General features: G+C 41.7%; 1 protein-coding gene across 5 annotated transcripts in view; it reads left to right on the top strand.

Annotated features, from left to right (window-relative positions):
• The window catches only part of LOC115155653 (coiled-coil domain-containing protein 141), a 66,149-nt gene that overhangs the window by 4,924 nt on the left and 40,648 nt on the right, over window positions 1–20,577 (top strand). For 2 of the 5 annotated variants that reach the window (XM_029702497.1, XM_029702496.1), the window contains exons 1-10: window positions 4,700–5,286; window positions 7,654–7,776; window positions 10,616–10,804; window positions 12,861–12,969; window positions 13,925–14,178; window positions 14,545–14,664; window positions 14,927–15,133; window positions 16,068–16,240; window positions 16,576–16,717; window positions 19,073–19,192. In XM_029702497.1, coding sequence (XP_029558357.1) covers window positions 5,182–5,286; window positions 7,654–7,776; window positions 10,616–10,804; window positions 12,861–12,969; window positions 13,925–14,178; window positions 14,545–14,664; window positions 14,927–15,133; window positions 16,068–16,240; window positions 16,576–16,717; window positions 19,073–19,192 — 1,542 coding nt within the window. In that variant the 5' untranslated portion in view covers window positions 4,700–5,181. Of the gene's footprint in view, window positions 1–4,697; window positions 5,287–7,653; window positions 7,777–10,615; window positions 10,805–12,860; window positions 12,970–13,924; window positions 14,179–14,544; window positions 14,665–14,926; window positions 15,134–16,067; window positions 16,241–16,575; window positions 16,718–19,072; window positions 19,193–20,577 lie in introns of those variants that run through there. The other 3 variants (XM_029702500.1, XM_029702498.1, XM_029702499.1) reach the window with 3 other exon arrangements.

The following is a 20,577-nucleotide window of genomic DNA, read 5'->3' as shown; positions in this document are numbered from 1 at the left end:
GAGAAAGACAGGAGCACGGGAAAACAGCTGGTAGGCTTGACGAAACAAAACTAACTGGCAACAGACAAACAGAGAACACAGGTATAATTACACTTGGGATAATGGGGAAGATGGGCGACACCTGGAGGTGGGTGGAGACAAGCACAAAGACAGGTGAAACTGATCAGAGTTTGACACCCTCCTTCTATGCAAAATAGTACAATTATTATATTGCACATTATAACTGTACTTTGTGGACATTTGTGACATTTTGCATCTTGTCAAATATATCAAATAATGTTTCTACACACGACATACTAGTAAGATGGGTAGATGATTTAAGTAGTTGTACTGTACACTGAGAAGTTTCTGGGAAGTTTTGTATCTTGATAACAATGGGCCACTGTTGGCCTTACAGTAGGCTATATCATTTGGACACACACACACACACACACACACACACACTCATATCTATTGTGTTTGTTGTTTGTTTGTTTCTTCCTCCAGTTTACAGTAGATATATGTCACTGCACCTTAGGAGAGTAACACATACCTCTCACTATTGGATCTATTGATGTACTACTAACTATCAAAGAGACTCATCACAGTTGGGAAGCTGAGGTCTGTTTGTGTTCCCCTGCTGTTTTCCTACTGTATCAGAATCTCTCTCTCCCCCTATCTCTCTCTCTCTCAATTTCAATTCAATTTAAGGGCTTTATTGGCATGGGAAACTTATGTTAACATTGCCAAAGCAAGTGAAGTACTGTAGATAATAAACAACAGTGAAATAAACAATACAAATGAACAGTAAACATTACACTCACAGAAGTTCCAAAAGAATAAAGACATTTCAAATGTCATATTATGTCTATATACAGTTGCCCTTTTCTTGTGGCAACAGGTCACAAATCTTGCTGCTGTGATGGCACACTGTTGTATTTCACCCAGTAGATATCGGAGTTGATCAAAATTGGGTTTGTTTTCGAATTCTTTGTGGATCTGTGTAATCTGAAGGAAATATCTCTCTCGCTCTCTCCCCCTGTCTCTCTCCCCCCATGTCTCTCTCTCTCGCTCTCTCCCCCTGTCTCTCTCCCCCCCATGTCTCTCTCTCTCTCACTCTCTCCCCCTGTCTCTCTCTCACCCTGTCTCTCTCGCTCCCCCTGTCTCTCTCTCTCTTTTCCTTCCATTGTGCTGTAGTCAGGGAATAAAGAGCTGATTCTCACTAGGACAATACTAACTCCCCCTATCTCTGACATGCATATCTCTTTCTATTGGATCTAGTGAGGTACTACCAAGTATCAAAGAGACTCATCAAAGTTGGGCCAGCAGAAAGCTGAGGTCTGTTTGTGTACCCCTGCTGTTTCCCTACTGTATCAGAATGTACTCTCTGTCTCTCTATATCTCTAGTCTCTCTGTCGCTCTCTCTCTGTCTCTTTATATATCTCTAGTCTCTCCCACTCTCTCTCTTTCTATATCTCTAGTGTCTCTCTCTCTCTAGGCTCTCTCTCCCTTGTCCCTCTCTTTCTCTTTAAGTCTCTCCCCGCCATCTCTCTTTCTCTCTAGTCTCTCTCTCGCTCTCTCTCTCTCACCCTGTCTCTCTCGCTCCCCCTGTCTCTCTCTCTCCCCCTGTCTCTCTATCTCTTTTCCTTCCATTGTGCTGTAGTCAGGGAATAAAGAGCTGATTCGCATTAGGACAATACTAACTCCCCCTAGCTCTCTGACACACTGGCTTGTTCCCCAAAGGGAAAGGGATATTTTAAAGCAACCAAGAGGAATTTTAAACAAAACGTCTCTAAAGAATGTTTCCTCAAAATAAATAATACAGACATGAACTGTGTTTGAGAGAGTGGCCAAATATATCAGGTTTGAAGGTAAGACCCAAATGCAGACTGTGTGGAAGTAACAATGTTTATTACAGCAACAGGGACAGGCAAACGACAGGTCAAGGCAGGCAGGGGTAGATAATCCAGAGCAGTGGGGCAAAGGTACAGGACGACAGGCAGGCTCAGGGTCAGGTCAGGCAGAGGTCAGTAATCCAGAGTAGAGGCAAAGGTACAGGACGACAGGCAGGCTCAGGGTCAGGTCAGGCAGAGGTCAGTAATCCAGAGTAGAGGCAAAGGTACAGGACGACAGGCAGGCTCAGGGTCAGGTCAGGCAGAGGTCAGTAATCCAGAGTAGTGGGGCAAAGGTACAGGATGGCAGGCAGGGTCAGGGTCAGGTCAGGCAGAGGTCAGTAATCCAGAGTAGTGGGGCAAAGGTACAGGATGGCAGGCAGGGTCAGGGGCTGGCAGAGTGGTCAGGCAGGTGGGCTCAGAGTCAGGACAGGCAAGGGTCAAAACCAGGAGGGCGAGAAAAGAGAGACTGCGGAAAAGCAGGAGCTGAGACAAAAACGCTGGTTGACTTGACAAACAAGGCGAACTGGCAATAGACAAACAGAGAACCCAGGTATAAGTACACAGGGGAAGATGGGCGACACCTGGAGGGGGTGGAGACAAGCACAAAGACAGGTGAAACAGATCAGGGCGTGACAAAATGTGGCTTTTTGAATTACATCATGTAGAGGGGACACCAAGTATTGCCTGTGTCTAAAGGGGGTATCTAGCCAGCCAGGCAAGGTAGTGTTAATTAGAAGCAGTCAGCCAGTGAGAGTGTGACCTTTTCTCTCTCTTAAAAGATACTTAAACACTAGTGCAGCATACCAGTGTGAAGTGTGCTTGGCTTTTGTCTGTAATAATATAATAATAATTATAAATGCCATTTAGCAGACGCCTTTATCTAAAGCGACTCACAGTCATGTAGAGGGGACACCAATGGAAAAACGTATTCACAGACCTAGAGAAGCAAGATAAAAATCTGTCCAGCTATGACAACTCACAGGGTATTTTCCCATCTATTGGAAGATAGATAGGCCTACCAATATGATATTCCATGGATGGACTGGTGCCTATGTGGGGTTGTCTTTGTTAGTGATGCAACAATATGACATTTTTGGCCGATACCGATATCCAATATTTTCCTTGCCAAAAAAAGCCGATACCGATATTAAACATTTTAGCGGCCTTTTAAGCATTCTAGTACAGTTAAATAGTTAACACACACATGGACGCAGCGGTCTAAGTCACTGCATCTCAATGCAAGAGGCGTCACTACAGTCCATGGTTCGAATCCAGACTGTATCACATCCGGCCGTGATTGGGAGTCCCATAGGGCGGCGCACAATTGTCCCAGCATTGTCATTGCTAAGAATAATGAAAATAACTGCAGTTTCTACTGGTCATTGTTTTCAGGCTGGTTGTATTGGTGCTAGCTAGGTACCAAGCTAACGCTAGCTACCCCAGAAGTTGCAGTCAAAGAAATTATGCTTTATTACCAACGCAGTATTGAAAACACATCGTTCATGGCCGTGTTTGCTTGTTTGCAGACTTTTTTGTACAGCTATGACAGTGCTACTGTATCTTTTTTGACACGCAAAGAGCCAAACGGCGTTCCATAGTATGTATGTCGTGAAGCTACTAGCAGTGACGCTATTACTGTGTAACTTCGGTAGGGCAACATCTGAAAAATAGCGCACTTGGTAATGTGTACCGGTGCTCGACCAGTTGGTGAAAGCCAACATCACCCACGACAGAGAACGGTTGATTGTCAAATTTGATTACTCTTTCAAATGACTGCTCGACTTGTTGACTGCTTGATCCACACAGCAGATGTGAGCTAGGTTAGGAATGCTGTGTTGCACGTGTAGCACAAAATATTACGTGGCGTCATTACTGGATGGAAATTACAAGTGTAATGGCTGTGCTCAATGCAATGGCACTTATAAATGTAGATCCTTCAAACACCCCCAAAAAGGGAAACTGATCCCTATCAAAGGTGTTATTACGTGCTCCACTAAGGCAGTTATTTCTTATAACTTGTCCTTGTGGTAAAAAATATGTGGGTAAGACAAAGCTTGAATTAAAAGTATGTATCTCAGAGCATCGTAGCACCATTAGGTGCAAAAACTCGACTTACCCAGTTGCGGCCCACTTTTTGGAAGCAAACCACTCGATTTCGTCTCTGCGTTATATTGGCATCGAACATGTCACCCTCCCTAGGAGAGGGGGTGACCTTGATAATTTATTGTCAAAACGAGAGACTGATGGATCTTTAATTTAAAGACTCTTGCTCCCTTCGGTCTCAACGTAGACTTTGATCTGAAGCCATTCTTGTGATTATTGTGACTTTGCCATTGTAATTGTTTGTAGGCTTATGTAGTCTAAATTGAATCTATGATCGTATGCTATCCATTTGTTTTTTGTATATTGTTCAAGTTTTCCACTCCGCTAGCCAGCACCTCGCCTAAATAGGTGTGCGTTTCTTTTTCCTCTAGATTGTCATTACGTCAAGTACCTACCTACATTATATAGGTATGCACGTCAGCTTTGACATCGGTTTTGCACATCGGCGTTAAACTAGACATCAGCCAATACCGATGTTGGCATTTTTAGCTAATGCCTCCCTCATACACAGACTAGGAATGCACGATATATCGGTGAACATATCGGTGTCGGCCGATTCCGATATGTTCACCGATATATCGTGCAATCCTAGTCTGTGTATGAGGGAGGCAGGAGAGGATAAAGAGGGGCCGAGTGGGACTGGGAGAGAGGCAGGCAGGGAGAGGGGAGGGTTGTGCAGATAGACCAGAGTGGAGCGGCGCCGCCAAACTAGGGGTGTGTCAAATGGCTTCCAGCACAGCACAGTGTGATAATCCTAGAGGATAGTTCTATTTTTAACACACTGGCCAGCCGTGTTCTGCCCTGTCAACTTCACTCTGCTCTGTGTCTCCTGCTTGTTGAGCTTCAGTCAGTACTTTGATGCTAGTGGCTCTGATCTGTTGTGCTGTGGCTCGGCTGTGGGACTGGAGGGAGTGGAAGGGGGATATAACACCGCTGTTGAAACATACACCTTCCAACTGGATTGTTTTTGCGCCTGTTGGATGGATGAGGGGACAGAGGGGTCTCTCTACTGCCATTTTTTGCTTGGTCACTCTATCTTCAAAGGAAATATTGAAGGACTGTTGAGTTTGGAAGCACCCAGAGACTGAAATGAGAGAACAGGACAGAGACTAGGATTTGCAGGATCCAGAGAGAAGAGAGTGGACAGTAGGGGCTGTAAAGCTCATCTTATACTTTATGAAGTTAAGTTTGGACGGGGGAGACAATGTCCAACGAAAGTGACACTAAAGGTCAACCTGCTGCGACAACAACAATCAGCACTATCGCTGTACAGGCTGGCGATTCTCAGATTATTGTTACTGTGTTCAAGGTACCAAACTCCTAAAATGTTCTTCAGTTGTGTCTTTGGGTTGCTTAGGCTGTCTTTAGTTGTCTTTTTAAGCGTATTTCAGTCCTTGAAAAGCCTTATATAAAACCCAATTATTATTTTTCAGTTTGTTGATATCTCAGGTGAACAGAACAGGAGGGCTTAGATATATGCCTCTCAGAACACTTCTTTGGTCAGAAATGGTCGTTCACTCCACAATGATGGAGATGGAGAAGATCAATCTTTCCAGGCATTTTTAACAGAAATGTTGTCTAATATTACTATAGTGTCATGTCTATATAACAACAAGGACTGGTAATGAATCAGTGCCTGTCAAAATAGATTATTGATCTGTCTGAATCTGACTGACACTGACCTCACAGTGATCATCCATCGATCTCTTTCTTTCCAAAGTGATGCTGCTATTAAAGTATCTTTCCCAAATGTCACCCTATTCCCTTCATAGTGCACTACTTATGACTAAGGGTCTTGTCAAAAGTAGTGCACTAGCCTACAGTATATAGGGAATATAGCCATTTGAGACACAACCAGAGAAAGGCATTTAATGTTGTCAATGATGTCACAAGCTTGCATAGTCCACATTGTTAAAGCTAGTATCCTGGGATGTCAATAGCTCTCTCTGTTTGTCCATTATGCTTATAGGACTAGTTCCCAGCCAAACCAGCAGGCTTATCTCAATGCCTCACACACTAGGGCCGTACATCTCAACATGTAGGCGGCCCTGCAGGGCTTTCCCACAGTAGTGATAATAAGACAACTGACATTAGGTAGGTCTTTGTTTTCTTTTCCCACATGGCAGTCAAATACATGGTAAATACATGGTAAATATGTGGTAAATACATGGTAATATGTGGGAAAGTTCAAATGTACAAGATATTAGATATGATAAAACACTGAAAGGAGATTGTTTTCAAGTATTAATTAATATTCCTACTAGAGAAGGAAAAGCCTATGTTTTGTTTGAAGAGAGATATGTTTGTTGTCCTCTGTTGTATCCTCTGGCGCCAATTTTGCTGACCAATTTGGTCGTGAAGGGGGTAATGGTAACGGCGTTCCCCTGAGTCCCCTTTAAAGTAACTGCCACGGCTGCAATCTAATGCATGCAATGATTAAAGGGCAAAGCATGCAGAGTAGGAAATAGGCCTAATCTCCACCTCCAGCACGTCCCAGTTCCAGGGCCCATGTACACTCTATGGCTGTAACCACATAACTAACCACCGCTGTCATTGACATATGAATTATTGTCTCAGTGAAAGTTTCCTTACATCTGAAACAACAGGCTACTGTAATGAGTGTGACACTATGTATAAATCTTGTAATGTAGTTTAACAGTTGTTGGTGATCCTCACACTGCCTAGTATGAACACTTTGTAGCTGTTACAACCACGGTTGTCATTGACAAATCAAGTACTGTCCCGTCTTTCCAAATATATACAGGCATTATGTAGTAATACTGTCATATAGGCTACAGCAATAGCTGTTGGAGCTTTTTACGCTCAGTTTGACACTTCCACGAAAAGCTTGGCTTTAAGTTAATGTGTGTCACCCAGAGCAGTATCAGTAAGTCATTACATTAAATGAATACCTCAGTTTAATGGATTGACATTGTCCTGGGATATGTTCCAAATGGCACCCTATTCTCTATATAGTGCACTACTTTTGAACAGGGTCCATAGAGCTCTGTGAAAAGTAGTGCACTATATAGGGAATAGGGTGCCATTTGGGACGCAGTCACTAATTGCGTTCCCGGGACAGCACAATATATTGGAAAAGGAGCCCCACATTGCGGACGACATTTCCATACTCTGTTTACACTGAAGTTCACAGGAGGACCATGTGGGTGCCCACAGGTCATAACATTACACCAACCTGCCCTGCTCGCAGTCGGATTATAAACAACATGTTACATGGCCTTGGCAGGGAAACACAAACAGACATCGGCTTCCTGCTGGTCTAACTTTGAGTCTCTTTGATACTTAGTATCAAAGATTGTTCCAATGGATACAGACAGGCCGTTTACTCCTGAAGTATAGTAATAATTATAAACAGGTTGGTTCAAGCCCTGAATGCTGATTGGCTGATAGCCGTGGTATACCACGGGTATGACAAAACATTTATTTTTACTGCTCTAATTACATTGGTAACCAGTAATAGCAATAAGGCACATCTGGGGTTTGTGGTATATGGCCAATATACCATGGCTAAGGGCTGTATCCAGGCACTCCTCATACATAAGAACAGCTCTTAGCTGTGGTATATTGGCCATATACCACAAACCCCCGACGTGTCGTATTGCTTAAATATGTACTGACAGCAAAAGGGAGAAAACAATCACTGTGTGTTTTGTAGTGTGAGGCACTGGTGCAGCTGCAGTTGACTGAAGCCAATCCCAACCTGCTGGAGATCGGCAGCAACCAGGATGAAACCAAGAAACTACTGCATGAACACGAGCAGCTCCAGATCAAACTCAAGGTAATCCTCTCATTGGAAATAGATGTCACCACTAAGGGGGTCCTGGGTGGTGCAGTGGTCAAAAGCACTGCACCGCAGTGCAGAGGTGCCACTACAGCCTGGGGTTCGATCCCACTGACCAGGATTCCCGTTGGATGGTGCACAATTGGTCTGGGGTAGGGGAGGGTTTTCTTGGCTCATTGTGCTCTGCAAGCTGACTCCGGTCGTCAGTCAAACGGTGTTTCCTCCGACACGTTGGTGCGGCTGACATCCGGGTTAAGAAAGCAGTGTGCTAAGAAGTAGGCGGCCATGTTTTGGAGGACACATGATTCGACCTTCACCTCTCCTGAGCCCATTGAGGAGTTGCAGAGATTAGCCAAGGGACCTAATTCAGGGAGAAAACGGGGGTAAAAAAAGATATGCTTGTGGCCGTACCATCCTGAACACGCCTGTTCAGGGTTGGGCCTGATTGGTACCGGGACAGGAGAAAAAGAAGTACATACTTCTCATTCTCGTTGTAGTATTTCTTCTTCATTCCTATAACTAATATGATGTAGAACAAACTTCACGTCAGGATAGGCAACCGAAATGAATAATTAATGTATGTGTGTTATATTAAACATAAATGTAGGCAATAAACATTTCAGAACAACTACTTGTCGAATAAGACATGGGAGAGATGACAAATTTTGGTAAAGATATTTATTTATAGACTAATACACTTGAAACAAATGGCCAAACCGAAAACTGCAGACATTACTAGTGCCTCCCCCGCCATCAAACCGACATAATTTTTTTTTTATTAAACACAGCCTAACGTGATCAGAAATCTCAATTAGCAAGCAAGTCGCAGCAATGAAGAATTTAGTTTGTGTGCGTTCACGTGGGGGGGGGGGGGGGATTCTGGAAGGTGGGAGATTTTCGGCACAACATTATTGTGTATATTGTGATTTTCGGCACAATTGACTATATCTCGTTGAGACACCATCAATGCATTTCTTGTCTCAGAGATGGAACATGAAACTTATTCAGTCACTTACATTGCCTCGGTGGAAGGTGGAATGTTCATAGCAGCAACGTTGATTTATATTATTTCCACTCAAAGCTTTTTCCCCCAGCCTTGATATAGACAATGGCTATTTAGATCCAGGCCATTCATTACTGTTGCCACCTACTGTCAGGAGTTAGTTATGTCTGAGTGCTGAGCATGTTACGTCTTATTTTATACAACAATGATATTATTGGCATAAGCATGTGAACAGTTTATATTATTCATGTAAACGTTCCGGTAGCATAGCGGTTAAGAGCGTTGGGCCAGCAACCGGAATGTCGCTGGTTTGAATCCCCGGGCTGACTAGGTAGAAAATCTGTCGATGTGCCCTTGAGCAAGGCACTAACCCCTAAGCTCCTGTAGGTAGCTCTGGATAAGAGTGTCTGCTAAATGAGCAAAATGTCATTTTCCATTAAGACATCAGAGTAACTACAGATTTAAACCCCTGAACAACCCCTCTAGTTAAAGAGAGGTTTTATCACAAAAACAATCCAAAAAAGATTTGCATCCAAATGCACCGTGTCCTTGGTTTATCCACTGCTTTTAATTCAGCTTACCAGCAGCAATCACATAGCAAGGCTTTGAACATTTCAAATGTGTATCTTACAATAGTGCAATTGAACAAAATGTCAATGAATCGCTCCATTAACAATGTTGATTTACATGCAAGTATATGGTCATTTTATGTTTTTTAAACAACGTGTCCTTATCAGAGAATGTCAGTATTGTACTCAACGACCGTGTAATATACAGTGACCTCCAAAAGTATTGGGACAGGGACACATTTTTTAAAATTGTTTTGGCTCTGTACTCTAGCGCTTTGGATTTGAATTGATACAATGACTATGAGGTGAATGTGCAGACAGACTTTTATTGTAAATAAAAATACAATATGTTTCTAAACACGTCTACATTAATGTGGATGCTACCATGATTACGGCTAGTCCTGAATGAATCATGAATAATGATGAGTGATAAAGTTACAGACGCACAAATATCATACCCCCAAGACATGCTAACCCTCTCACCATTACAATAACAGGGGAGTTTAGAATTGTTTTTGTGGGTATGATATTTATGCCTCTGTAAATGTATCATTCATCATTATTCACGATTCATTCAGAATTATCCGTAATCATGGTAGCATCCACATTAATGTAGACGTGTTTAGAAACATATTGTATTCAACAAAAGTGACTCCAAAGTGACACAATTCATGAATTTCCATTCATTTCTATTGGGCACAAAATAATCTGAAATACAATCAAAACAAACAGAAAATGCATCCAACAAATTTGTAGAGTCACAAGCTTGATGTAGTCATTGCATGCTATGACTATTGGACCAAATACTTCACTTTTTACTGATTTAGTACACAAGTGAATTTGTTTCAAAACGTTTGGTCCCCTAAAATGGGGGGACAATACACAAAAAGTGCTATAATTTCTAAATGGTTTACCTGATATGGATGAAAATACATCATATATCATAAAATCCAAAGTGATGGGGTACAGAACCAAAACATCCCAAAATGTGTCACTGTCCCAATACTTTTGGAGCTCACTGTATGTACATATTGGTGCCAGCCTGTTGTAAGGCAGTGTGCTAATAAGAATGTAGCCGGCAAAAAAACCCGGTCCATTTACAATGTTGATTTACATGCAAGTCTACAATTTTTAATAAGGCAGTGCTCTAATGCCTCTGTGTCAGAAACATGAGTGTAAATCCAAAAAAGGAGGCCTGTATAATGCAGAGAAGATACTTGAATGAACTAGCTACAGTATATTTTAGAGACTTCTCTCTTTCCAGAAACATGAGGCAGGCGTGTGGGCCTTGCTGGAGGAGGCAGACAGGACAGCAGAGAAGGAAGATGAAGTGGAGGTGTATGAGGCCATGGCTGTCTCGCTGAGCGATGCCTGGAGAACCCTGATCTCACTGCTAGAGAAGCGCCGGTCGCTGCTACACCTGGCCTCAGAGTTCTTCGACAGGGCTCTCGAGGTAGGTAGGCTAACAGAAGGGAGATGTTCTAGCTACATAGACCATACATAGACCCTGAGCTCACTGCTAGAGAAGTGCTCCTCACTGCTACACCTGGCCTCAAGAGTTCTTTGACGGGGCACTTGATGTATTGGCCAGGCTAATAAACAGACTGTTATAGCTACACTATAGCTACATAGAACACACATGGAGCATACATAGACCAGACATAGACCCTAACAGATCAAAGCTGTTTTTCAGTTCATGTACATGTAGGCTATGCCACAGGGGTTTTCATTGCACTAAGCCTGTTACAAAGTGGAATTTCAACCAGTCCTGCGGTTCTGAAATGGAAAGTTTGTTTTTCATTATTTTGTTTGTTGGAGGAAATATAAAATGGCATGATAGCTATCAACACAGAATCCAGTGTTGTTTTGTTATTACTGTGTTGTTAAAGTGCGTCTGTTTCCTCCTCTGAAGTTTGCTTCAAAAGACAAAAGAAAACAGCTCATTGTTTTATCAGCTTTGTTAGCATTTGTGTCTACGTACTGGAAAATAAAGATATATGATTTTTTCCGGTAGATAACATTGTAACTGAGAAGGGGCTGTTTTTACTGCAATTAGATATCAGGGGAATTTACTGCCAATGTGTCACAATGGTGCAGTTTCCATGCCATCATTCCACAGACAGAGCAAGAACGTTGCATTTTGTGATATTGTAGGCCTATGTACTGTAATTTAACCAGGCTCTATCGGCTGGCCACCCTGGGTGCTGCCACACAAAGCAGACACATTAGAGTTGATGTGATGATTATGAAACATGAGGAGTGGAAGTGTGAAAGATAAAGGAAGCAGATGGTTCCCCCTGGATAACCTCACTGTGGATGTGACTGAGAATTAAACAAATAGCAGAACTGTTTGTACTGTCTGTCCTTTTACATGTTTCATCACTGACCAAACAGTGTTCCTTTTTCAATGTTTTACTTCTTTATTAAATCTATTGTGAATGTACGAAGCCTTTGGAGATCTCCATGAATAAATGTGCAAACCCAGAGCACATACTAGGCTAAATTACACTGTTGTCTAACTATACAGATATATTAATGCTGTCTTCCTCCACCTACTTCACTGTTGTCTAACTATACAGATAGATTAACTATGTCTTCCTCTACCTCCTTCACTGTTGTCTTACTATACAGATAGATTAACTATGTCTTCCACTACCTCCTTCACTGTTGTCTAATTATACAGATATATTAACTATGTCTTCCTTCACTGTTGTCTAACTATACAGATAGATTTACTATGTCTTCCTCCACCTCCTTCACTGTTGTCTAACTATACAGATAGATTAACTATGTCTTCCTCTACCTCCTTCACTGTTGTCTAACTATACAGATAGATTGACTGTCTTCCTCCACCTCCTTCACTGTTGTCTAACTATACAGATAGATTAATACTGTCTTCCTCCACCTCCTTCACTGTTGTCTTACTATACAGATAGATTAACTATGTCTTCCTCTACCTCCTTCACTGTTGTCTAACTATACAGATATATTAACTATGTCTTCCTTCACTGTTGTCTAACTATACAGATAGATGAATTATGTCTTCCTCCACCTCCTTCACTGTTGTCTAACTATACAGATAGATTAATGCTGTCTTCCTCCACCTCCTTCACTGTTGTCTAACTATACAGATAGATTCATTATGTCTTCCTCTACCTCCTTCACTGTTGTCTAACTATACAGATAGATTAACTATGTCTTCCACTACCTCCTTCACTGTTGTCTAATTATACAGATATATTAACTATGTCTTCCTTCACTGTTGTCTAACTATACAGAACTATGTCTTCCTCCACCTCCTTCACTGTTGTCTAACTATACAGATAGATTAACTGTCTTCCTCTACCTCCTTCACTGTTGTCTAACTATACAGATAGATTGACTGTCTTCCTCCACCTCCTTCACTGTTGTCTTACTATACAGATAGATTAACTATGTCTTCCTCTACCTCCTTCACTGTTGTCTAACTATACAGATAGATGAACTATGTCTTCCTCCACCTCCTTCAGTTTGCTATCAGAATAGATGAGGCAGAAGAGTTCCAGAGCAGAGAGCAGGAGCTGGCAGATGCGGAGTGTCTGAAAGAGCTGCTCATGAAACACAGTGTTATGAAGAGAGGTGGGTATTATGTTGATACACCTATAGTACAGCCTCCCTTGGAGAAATTCTGTATTTATTCCCTTTGTCAAATCCCCTTAGAGTAATGACTTCTGGATCACTGTTCCAGATGTCTGGTAGATGATACACAACCTCAGTCTGATCCTGGCAGTCATTCAGTTCACCTCTGCCCTCCCTTGAGTGAATCATTCTCCTCTTAAAGTTCCTGAAAGATGATTTTACCCTTCCTTTCAGTCTCCAAGGCACTGAGACGTAATGAAGAGATAGATATCTGTCAGATGTGAGAATGAGTGGGCTTCATGTTATATCAACAGCACAATAAACTAAAAGCTAGCTGGTTGAGGCTGCTGAAGGAGAAAGGGACCATGGTGTTATATGACATCGTAACGGTAATATAAACAAGTACTGTCATTCTCATGATCATATTTGATGAGAGATTACACTGTAGTGCGAGACACCTTACTTACTATACAAATTGATCTAGGATGGCTGTATTTACACGGCCCAAAGCTGGATTAATTCATTAATTATTTGTGTTTTGGCACATATCTTTTGCAAATGAAAAAAGAGATTCTGCACACTACAATCTATGATCCCATGTGGTATGTTGGTGATAACGTTTTGACTACTTAGGTTTTCATCAGGTCCATATTGTTTTGATTTCCAGCACCTGCTCAAAGACGTTGTATGTGCACATGTAATCATCTTTTCTTATTCTGGCCCATATCTGTCCCTCGGGTCTACTGGAGAAGTCAATGCTGGTTCTAAACAAGAGAGTCTTTCTAATGAGAAACTTGTCAATGGTATCACATAATTCAGATTTTTGCTGCTATTGGCACTGACTATGTAATGCCTCCAAGTAATAGTAAATAAACCTCTCCCTCTTTCTCTATCGCTTTCTTTCTCTCTTTCTCCTCTGTCGTCGACACCTCCCCTTCCCTCTCTCTTTCCCCAGGCCTCCTGGAGAAGTCAATGTTGGTTCTGAACAAGAGTCGTGATCTTCTAGACTTCCTGAGAGAGTTCCAGACTGAGGATGGTCTTCAGAGGAGTGAGGCGTTGAGAGGGGCTGACAGCAGCTATGGCCGGGTGGAAAGTCTGATGGAGATACTGCAGGACAGGAGGAGACAGGTGGATCAACACATGAAGCAGCAGCTCCTTGACCTGGAAGTGATCCTTAACATCTACCAATGGGATCGCCAGGAACAGGAAGTGAGTCACACACTGTCAGGAAATGTCTATCTAAGATCAATCCGTGTCAGAAATCTCCTTTTGACTTAAAACTTTCACCTATCTGAAATCTGAACTCATCATGAGTTGCCTGCCCCCATGTAGAGTAGAAACAAATGTTCTACCGAGAAATATATAATACCTTCTGGCTTGTTGAGCCATATGGGGTCATGTGTTAAGATGATGGGAGTACAGATGCCTCTGGGTTTAATATTCTATCTACTTCTTAGTGTAAGGAAGAGCAGTCATGCAGCATAAAACTCTTCCTTTGAAATCATTTACATAAGTACCCAAGTATAAATGCAGTAATGCCCTGACTGCAGTTATAATGTATGGTATTTTATTCAGGTAACCCACTGGTTCAAAAACAAAGCTGACTTGTACTTTGAAAAAGATAATTTGGGCTCAGCTCTCACAGAAAATGAAGAGCTCCTTCAGGAATACAAAGAGTTTGAAGAGAAAGCCAAGGTATGATACTTTAAATATGAATACACTTTGGGGCATATTTGCCAAGTGATTGACTGATATTTTCAACAGTAAACAACAAAGCTATAACAAACTTTATTAGGGCATGTCCAATTTTACTGTATATGTGTGACTATTATAATACTAGGGCCATGAGCATGACAGCTAAGTGACTTTAGTATAGAAAAAATATTTGATCTACAGCCAATCTAATATTCACTGTGTGTGCATGTGTGTGTGTGCATGCTTGCGTCCTGTTCTGCAGGACTGGAGTGTGTTGGTGGAGAAGCTGCTAGCCCAGGCTTCAGAGCTGCTAGTGGGGGAAGCAGAGGGCTGTGCTGAGGCTGAGATGGGTCATGTCTCTGAGAGAAGTGTGGCTCTCAAAGCCTTGCACAAACACTTCTGGAACCTCATGATGGGCCGGCTGGCACAGCTACAGGAGAGCAATTCCTTCTTCAGCAGCGCTAACACGGTACAGACACAACTGACTACTATACAAAACCCCCCTTAGGAGAGTAGGTACTGCATTAGCAGTAGAAGGTAGCTAGTGTAACTATACATATCACCTACAGGAGAGCAACGGCTTCTTTAACAGTGGCAACAAGGTACAGTACCTTCTCTACATGTCTGATGGCTGTAGATTATCAGGGCCACCAAGGTAATTGCTGATTAGTGTACCTAGAGATAAAACTGTTCTATATCTATGCTTGTGTACATGTAACCTTCTGGAGAGAAATGCCTTCAGTGTCATCAAGATAGTTACTGTAACCTTCTTAAGCACTGCCAATAAGGTGTGCTTTAACAAAGAAATGGAGGCTAAACTTGAGGATATAGTCAGACCATCCAAACATGTCCGTGCAGGAAGATTAAAACAACCGCAAACAATTCTGCTACTTTCAACGCGTTATGATTTCACACGACCTAATGTACATATCATGTGCTGCTGCCTTTCGCATGCCAACAAGGTAGCTAGAATACTGTACAAATCCTGTACCCCTTTAGCAGTGCCAACCAGGTACCTAGTGTGGCTACTGTAGGCTTGTATTACATATCACCTTCAGGAAAGCCTTCTTTAGTAGTTCCAATAAGGTAGCTACTATACATGTGATATCATGTGCCTGACAAATATGTGAAGAGTAGTTATTATTGCAGTACTAAGCGCTTACAACTGTCTTTGAGGTACTCTACACAAGACTAGGGAACTAGTGACTTTAATTTGATTTGAACATGGTGCCCTCTAGTGGACAATAAGGACATACTATTTGTGCCGTCTACTGCATCATGAATTGTGACTGTTATTATAATGAGCAATATTACATTTATTCAGGACTTCTGCTGAACCATCTATCATGTTTACATGAGTACTTAATGCATATTGTCCTATCCTCTCATTACTGTTTTGTCAGGCTTTTGAGGTCCTGGGAACTGTTGAGAGTAAACTTAAGGGGTTGAAGACCCAGACACTATGGTTGCCTGAGTTGGCCAAAAAGCACGAGGACCTGTTGCGAAGCATCAAAGAGTCAGCCACCGACCCTCTTCAGAGAGGACATCTCATAATACAGAAGGCCAAACCACAGAGGTAAGGAGGTAATATGGCATCCATATTAGGACCTCCTTAGTCCTCAGACTCAAAACCTCACCCCCACCCTAGTCAAGTTTAAAACCTGCTGTCAAGAATCACCACAGACTGCTTTTCACTGGTGTAGCAAAACAGAGATTTTGAGTAACATATGATTTCAATAGTAAAGATGTCACTGCTATCACTGTATTCTGAAATCAAATATGCTTGTTATATGCAATGCAGTGTGTTCAAACTAGGCCTTTATATTAATAGATGGATGGATCAAGACTGCGGATAATATGATTACTACATGGAGCATTTCACAGCAGACATGCCTCTTATTATATTTCTAGTACCCAAGTGGAAGGCGTGAAGAGGATGCTGGAATATGTCAGAGACCGGGTTGATGCTCTAAGTCAGGAGTGCCATGCTCACCAAGCACTGGCAGCCAAGAGACAGCAGCTGGTGTCCCAATGTGAGGACCTCATAGACAAGGTAAATCAAATCAAATCAATTTTTATTTGTCACATACACATGGTTAGCACATGTTAATGCGAGTGTAGCGAAATGCTTGTGCTTTAGTTCCGACCATGCAGTAATATCTAACAAGTAATCTAACCTAACAATTTCACAACAAGGTACACACAAGCCTTACGATTTGTCCCAAATGGCACCCTATACCCTTTATAGTGCACTACCTTTGGACCCATAGGGCTCTGGTCAAAGGTAGTGCACAATATAGGAAAAAGGGTGCTATTTGGGATGAACCCGTAGGTATATTTTTATTGAATTACATTATATTATGCCTTTGAGCTGCCAAAATAAATAGTGCCCATACGCCGTACTGGTAAACATGAGACTATCACAATAATTAAAACAAAGATGGCAACAAAACTGTAGGCTATTACACTATAATTTATCAATATCACATGTCAGTCACATGAAACATTTGTGAATGGACTTGAAAATGTGTGGAATACTCTCCAAAATGCAGTGTGGGTCGACAATAAAAGTGACAATTCGCGAAGGTAGAGATGAGTGGCCAAGACAGAGAGGCACTTGGTTAGCAGTTGACGCATAAATTCACATTCATTAGGCTCTACATCAAGTTTTTAATTTAATCATTTTTTTGTACTTTATTGTGCTTAACAGCCAAATTGTATTATTTTTAACATACTATAACTTACTTTTATTTACTAGGCAAGTCAGTTAAGAACAAATTCTTATTTTCAATGACAGCTTAGGAACAGTGGGTTAATGGCCTTGTCCAGGGGCAGAACAACAGATTTTTACCATGTCAGCTCAGGGATTTGATCTTGCAACCTTTCACTTACTAGTCCAACACTCTAACCACTAGGCTACCTGGGAAATTGTTTACAACTTGCTATCTATCCCATAAACCCATCAACAAAAATATATTTTCATCTTCTTCTGTGGTTTGGTAACTTCCTATTCTTCAACCGACTCTGGTTGGACTGAAGAAGATGCACATCTTGGAAAAATTCAAAGTATGCAACGGAGCCTTCAACTGCAAATGGGCATTGTGATTCCACTCCGTTGTGGACGGTCCCCATACAAATGAATGCCATCCGCCGTAACATAACGGAGTGCTTATTGTCACGTCCTGACCAGTATAGGGGTTATTTTGTTGTTGTAGTTTGGTCAGGACGTGGCAGGTTGGTATTTGTTTTATATGGTTCGGGTTGTATGTGTATGTAGAGGGGTGTTTGGTTTATGTATTAGTTTTTTTTTTGTATTGTTCTATGTTAGTATAGTTCTAAGTTCTGTCTAGTCTATTGTAGTTCTATGTTTAGTTTATTGGGGTTGGACCTTCAATTGGAAGCAGCTGGTAATCGTTGCTTCTGATTGAAGGTCCTATAATTAGGAGTTTGTTTTCATGGGGGTTTTGTGGGAGGTTGTTCTTGTTTTGCTGTATGTTGCCTTCAAGACTGTTTTTTTAAAATTTTTAAATTTTTTAAATTTTATTTTTTTGTTAATAAGTGTTCACATTAAAAGTGAATTATGAGCACTCGACCCGCTGCGCCTTGGTCCATTCCTCACGACGAACGTTACACTTATGGTTAATGTGAATGAGGCATTATTATGAATGTAATTATTAATGCATGACAATCACTGAATGTCATTCATTACACTTTTTGGTGTTTCGTAACAGATGTTTCTTTCCATTTGTCAAATGGTGGGTGCACAGTGCATTGTATGGATGTGGGACAGCGGGAATTATTTTAGTGGACGAATGTGCGCAGGTAGCCAGGTTTACACAGGAGCCCTGTGATATGATTGTTTGACAATCAAATGGTTGTGTTTATGCCGCATTAAAAGGTTTGCCAAATATATTTTAAAAGTAAAACAAATCTTTAGTATTAGGCCCACAGAGATGCTATTAAATGAATAGGGATTCTTAATATGTCTCACTGGTCTGGAATCAGAGTTGAGGTAAGCATGTGCAAGTTAGATTTTTTTATAATATAATTCACTCTCAATGGGAGAGGTGAATAAAAGTATATATTCAATTTAACAGACACTTTTATCCAAAGTAACTTAGAGTCATTCGTGCATACATTTTACACATGGATGGTCGCAGGAATTGAACCCACTACCCTGGTGTTAACAAGCACAATACTTTACCAACTGAGCTACAAAGGACCAGTTAAACATATCTAAAGTCAGATTACAGCCCATTCTCAGACGTGTAGTAAGGCTAGTTGACAGCCTATGATCAACTGCTAATGCTTTCATGTGTGTGTAAATGTCCATGTATTTCAGTTGACTGCATTTGACTGAATTGTGGAACTAATAAAGTAAAGTAAAAGTCATGTGTTTCTGTCCCAGATCTCGGTGTGGCTAAAGAGCAGCAACGGTGTCCTTTCCAGCAACACTGAGCCAGGCTCCCTGCTCTCTCAGTCTGAAGACATGCTCAACAAACACCTGGAACTCTCCTCACAGACAGAGGTAGAGTCAGGAATAGCAGCTGTAGACTCACTCAACCTTATTCAAATGTATGACCCCTTTGTTTATTTACCCAGCTCTTGTACAAAGGTTGGGTCACTTTCAATTCAGGAATCTCAGTTTACTTCCTGAATGTTATTTTCAAATAGACCTAACCCTGTCTTGTACTGTACTGAAGTATACACACTACATGACCAAAAGTATGTGGACACCTGCTCGTCGAACATCTCATTCCAAAATCATGGGCATTAATATGGTGTTGGTCCCCCCTTTGCTGCTATAACAGCCTCCAATCCACTTCTGAGAAAGCTTTCGACTAGATCTTGGAACATTGCTGCTGGGACTTGCTTTCGATCAGCCACAAGCATTAGTGAGGTCGGGCACTGATGTTCGGCGATTAGGCCTGGCTCACAGTAGGCGTTCCAATTCATCCCAAAGATGTTTGATGGGGTTGAGGTCAGGGCTTTGTACAGGCCAGTCAAGTTCTTCAATACCGATTTCAACAAACCATTTCTGTATGGACCTCGTATTGTCATGCTGAAACAGAAAAAGGCCTTCCCCAACTGATGCCACAAAGTTGGAAGCACAGAATCGCCTAGAATATCATTGTATGCTGTAGTGTTAAGATTTCCCTTCACTGGAGCTAAGGGGCCTAGCCCGAACCATGAAAAATAGCCCCAGACCATTATTCCTCTTCCACCAAACTTTACAGTTGGCACTATGCATTTGGGCTGGTAGCATTCTCTTGGCATCCGCCAAACCCAAATTCGTCCGTTAGACAGCCAGATGGTGAAGTGTGATTTATCACTCCAGAGAACACGTTTCCACTGCTCCAGAGTCCAATGGCGGTGAGCTTTACAGTCGTGGCCAAAAGTTTTGAGAATGACACAAATATTAATTTTCACAAACTCTGCTGCCTCAGTTTGTATGATGGCAATTTGCATATACTCCAGAATGTTATGAAGAGTGATCATATGAATTGAAATTAATTGCAAAGTCCCTCTTTGCCATGCAAATGAACTAAATCCCCCCCCAAAACATTTCCACAGCATTTCAGCCCTGCCACAAAAGGATCAGCTGACATCATGTCAGTGATTCTCTCATTAACACAGGTGTGAGTGTTGACGAGGACAAGGCTGGAGATCATTCTGTCATGCTGATTGAGTTCGAATAACAGACTGGAAGCTTCAAAAGGAGGGTGGTGCTTGGAATCATTGTTCTTCCTCTGTCAATCATGGTTACCTGCAAGGAAACACATGCAGTCATCATTGCTTTGCACAAAAAGGGCTGCCAGTAAGATTGCACCTAAATCAATCATTTATCGGATCATCAAGAACTTCAAGGAGAGCGGTTCAATTGTTGTGAAGAAGTCTTCAGGGCGCCCAAGA

The sequence above is a fragment of the Salmo trutta genome, chromosome 20 (assembly GCF_901001165.1).
Source record: "Salmo trutta chromosome 20, fSalTru1.1, whole genome shotgun sequence".
NCBI classification, from domain to species: Eukaryota; Metazoa; Chordata; class Actinopteri; order Salmoniformes; family Salmonidae; genus Salmo; species Salmo trutta.
Note: the sequence above shows the minus strand (reverse complement) of the source record. Positions and strands in the feature narration are given on the sequence as shown.